General features: G+C 46.9%; 1 protein-coding gene across 1 annotated transcript; it reads right to left on the reverse strand.

Annotated features, from left to right (window-relative positions):
• Positions 1–1,514: 1,514 nt before the first annotated feature.
• DUSP21 (dual specificity phosphatase 21) lies at positions 1,515–2,172 on the reverse strand (the record flags this gene model as incomplete). The annotated part of the gene is made up of 1 exon (XM_080652707.1): positions 1,515–2,172. One exon carries the CDS (start codon positions 2,170–2,172, stop codon positions 1,543–1,545), a length of 630 nt encoding a protein of 209 aa, XP_080508833.1. The 3' UTR covers positions 1,515–1,542.
• Positions 2,173–4,484: the final 2,312 nt, after the last annotated feature.

Below are 4,484 nucleotides of genomic sequence, written 5' to 3' on the forward strand. Positions count from 1 at the left end.
AGGCAGGCAGGTGAGCTGTTAGGATCTAGCAGTCCCAGATTGTGAGAGGGATGTCCGACTGCCGGTTTAGGCCCAATCCTTGTAAACTGGCAGTAGGACATCCTTTGAGGGGTCCCAGAGAGTGGAGAGGGTGCAGGCCGGGCTGAGGAACAATCCTCCCCCCCGCCCCGGGGCACGAATTTTGTGCACCAGGCCACTAGTAAAAATATAAAAAATAAGGCCTTTGGTGATGGTGGTGGGGGGTGATGGTGGCTAGAATTGTGCTTCTTGCTTGTACATAGATTAAACAGAGTGACACAATGGGAACCCTGAAAAGCCTCTAAAGCTAGGCCTCCTCTGAGGTAGAATCCTAAGGAACCTTAACCATTTGTTTTTACAGACAGGATGTATTTTCGGAAGAGCACTTTGTGGATAACAAAGAGCTGTGCGCAGATGGGGGAAATGTCATTGTGAGGATGGATGTGCTGATCCCCACCCAGCAGGGCCAATGAGTATTATTAACAACAACAGCAGCCCTGACTCCATTCCTGTGTTAGGTCTCATGCTAAGGAATCTACACCTCACAACTACCCTGTGAGATGTGGGCTGTCACTGAATGACAGGTGAGGAAACAGGCTTTGAGATACTTCCCCCCTCCAGGTCACAATGGGAGGAAGTGTCAGAGATGTCAGGACTGTGTCCTAGCCAGCAGCTCCAGCCAAGGCCCATAAGAGAAACCCCTGAGGCCTGGTGTCAGGCCTGTTCTCTCATCACTTGCCCTGGATAAGGGGATTAGAGTTGCAAAGGGTATCTTGAGGCCTTGGCATCTAGTACAGAACTTGAAATTTATCTATCTATCTATCTATTTATCTATCTTTATTGTTGAGAGTGTTACATAGGTTTCCCTTCTTCCCCCATTAACCTCTTCCAGCCCGCTCCCGTCCCCTTCTCCCAAGTGCTCACCACCCCATTGTCTGTGTGCAAAAAGATTTTTAAACTTTATATAGTGGCATGGTTTCTTTGAAAACTACTTGATATGTAAATCCAATCTAGAAATCCCAAGTTCAGCCACTGTGGTTGAAGGTAAGGGCCTGAGACTCCCCCAAGGCCCCCAGAACACCCCATGACTTTGTGACTTTGGGATGGAAAGAACCAGGCAGGATTCTGGGGTTGGGTGGCGGGGGAGGGGGTGTGGGTGTGTGTGTGTGTGTGTGTGGAGAGATTGGAGGGGGGGCGCGTATTACTCCTGGGTTACTCAGGGTCAGGCAGGGCCCAGATGCAGGTCCATCTGAGCTGAGCACCACCACCTTCCCACCCTCCTCTCTGGCCAGGCCCTAGCAGGCCTGGACAGCTGCGCGCAGGATAAGAAATATTGACACCATCTTTCATTGACTTGATTTTATTGTCTGAAGATGAGGATCACAAAGCCAAAGACTTCAGCAGCCCCCCTTCTGGCTTGCCTTTCTAAAAGTCATTGGGTTGTCGGTAGGGACCAAGGTCCAGCAGTCACAGTTCCATGATGGTGTGGATCCACAGCAGGTGTCAGGGGCTGGGCAGGCGGGCTCACAGGGACAGCATCAGCTGATACTCCTTCTGGTACACATCAGGGATTCTTCCCAGGGGGGAGTCAATCATCTTCACGGTGTTTCTGGCGAAGAGTTTGAATTCGTAAACAATCAACTGCTCCCAAAAACCATTGTTCGGACGTATCACGGGACGGCAGGCCCTGGTCCAGGTGTGAGCGTCGAGGAGCGAGAGAGAGTGGTATTTCATCAGGAAGGCCATGCACACGGTGGAGGAGCGGCTGATGCCCGCGTGGCAGTGCACCAGCGTGCGACCTTGGCATAGCTCCACGCCGTGGATGTAATCGGCCACGGCATCGAAGAAATCGCCTATGCGCGCGTTGGGGGAGTCGCTCACCGGTACCTTCACGTATTGAATGTTCTCGATGAACGTGTTGATGATTTCCACGGAGATATTGATGACCGTCGTGATGTGATTAGTGGCAAGCAGGTACCTGTTGTTAGCGGCCACGGCATTCCCTATGAAGAGGCTGCTGGTTAGCTGGGAGAGCCCATGGGTCCTCAAGGGCTGTGGGAGGGCCTCGACCGGCAAGGAACGTGGTGGTGGTGGTGGTGGTGATGATGATGATGATGGTGATGGTTGTGATGGTGGTGGTGGTGGTGTTGTCATCTAGGCGGCAGGCAGGATGTCTCTAGGCCGGTTTGGGGGCACCACTCCCACGGCAGTGCTGCGAAGCCTCTGGCGGGGTCTGAGGGGCAGTGGGCAAGTTACTGGTTATCACCCCTCCTGCCCCCAAGCGTCACAATTCCCTCCCTGCCTACGCCACTGGTTTCCATGGCAACGGCAGTTAGCCACGTGGAGGACTTGGCCTCACAGCCAGGTCTTCAGAGAAACCACTCCCTGCCCCAGAGCCTCACAGTCCCCTACCACCAGCCCAGTGGTTTCCATGGCAACGCAGTTTGCCACAGGGAGGACTTGGCCTCCCAGCCAGGTCTTCAGAGAAACCCCAGATCTATTCTTTTTTCTTTTTCTTTTCCAGATTTATTCTTAGCTTTCTTCATAGTCGTTTACTTTCCAACTCCAATTCTTTTTTTTTTTACATTTCAATTACAGTGGACATTCAACATCCAAGGCCCAATTCTTACCTGTCTTGATGTTTTAAAATGTTCTGTTACCAGATATCTATTTTATGTTTTACTTATTGGACCACAATGAGCACAATATGTATGAATGCTTCTATTTTACTGGTGTTGCAGAACAGGCTTACACTTTTTCTTTCTTCCTTTCTTTCTTTCTTTCTTTCTTTCTTTCTTTCTTTCTTTCTGTTTGTTTTTTAAAATATATTTTGATATCAGAGAGGAAGGGAGAGGGAGGGAGAAATAGAAATATCAACGATGAGAGAGAATTACTGATCGGCTGCTTCCTGCACACTCCCCACTGGGGATCGAGCCTGCAACCCGGGCATGTGCCCTGACTGGGAATCAAACCGTGACCTCCTGGTTCATAGGTTGATGTTTAACCACTGAGCCACACTGGCCGGGCTGCGCTTACACTTTTCCTACAAGGGAGCAGTATCATATTTTAAGTTGGGGAACCGCATTTGGTTCATGCGATATGCTAATCTCTAAAAACCTGCAGTAAGATATGGGTTTGGCTGGCTTTGTGGGCTGGCCTGACATCTCAGTGGATTGTAGCCAGAGAGTCATGCTCCTGTTTATGAACACAGCAGGACTGGTTTTCAGGGAATATCGCTAAGTGGCATATCTAGCCCTTTAGCTATGGAGAAGTTGGCCTGCAGTGGACAGTTGTGACTAATTTAGCTGTGTCACAGTCCATTTGAGCATAGGGCCCAAATGATTTATCACTTGATTTTACTTTATTACCTGAAACAACAGTTCAAATTATCTTGTCTACTTTCTTGAAAATGAATGCCAATGTGCTCTGTAAACTACAAATCATTCTGACCACCCCTGATGGTTTCTCCCAGTAATGTTAAAAATTCTGGGACAAGTCAATGCTACATCATAATTGGGCCAAAAATTGATTTTAAAAATGTTACCCGAGGCTTACATTTTCTCTCAGCTAAGATTTTTGTAGAACTTGACTGAAGATTCAAAAGAGCTATAACCTAAACAAATCATTTTGCCGAGCAGCTAATAGATACATTACTTCACGCTTGCGCCTTGTCATTTTGGGTTGTATGCGGAGGTGTACTGTGACTATGAACAAGGATAAAATAGATGCCAGCCTGTTTAGGAATGATCAAGGAAATAACCTCAAAACAGAACACACTTGCCGAAACCGGTTTGGCTCAGTGGATAGAGTGTCGGCCTGTGGACTGAAAGGTCCCAGGTTCGATTCCAGTCAAGGGCATGTACCTTGGTTGCGGGCACATCCCCAGTGGGAGGTGTGCAGGAGGCAGCTGATCGATGTTTCTCTCATCGATGTTTCTAGCTATCCCTCTCCCTTCCTCTCTGTAAAATATCAATAAAATATTAAAAAAAAAAAAAAAACAGAACACACTTTTCTTTTTCTCAGTTGTTATAATCAGTTGTTTCTCATTTGTTTTTCATTATTTAAATTGTCAGACCCCACAAGTCTATCCAGAAGAAAACAAAACCCAAATCCTAAATAAATAGAAAATTGTCTATTGGGGAGAGCTCAATTGGGCTAAAATTATTTAAAAGGGTTTAATCTAACATGTGAGATGGGCATCATGAGAGCTTTGTAATCTATGGGCTAATGTGAAACCCCGTTAAAAAGTGTTAGGGTTATTTCATAAATATATGCTTCTTAAAGTTTAAAAATGTAGTAATATTAACCAAAATAATTTCATCCGTCCTTCCCAAAGACAAGCATGACTTGTATTAAATAGGTGTATTTATTTATTTTTATATCTGATATTCATTCTGTGATGCCCTTCATCTGAGGGATGTTGGATGTCATCAAACTCCACGATAGGGCTTTTTCTGGGTAGGTAA

This window comes from Plecotus auritus, assembly GCF_963455305.1.
Source record: "Plecotus auritus genome assembly, chromosome: X".
Classification (NCBI taxonomy): domain Eukaryota; kingdom Metazoa; phylum Chordata; class Mammalia; order Chiroptera; family Vespertilionidae; genus Plecotus; species Plecotus auritus.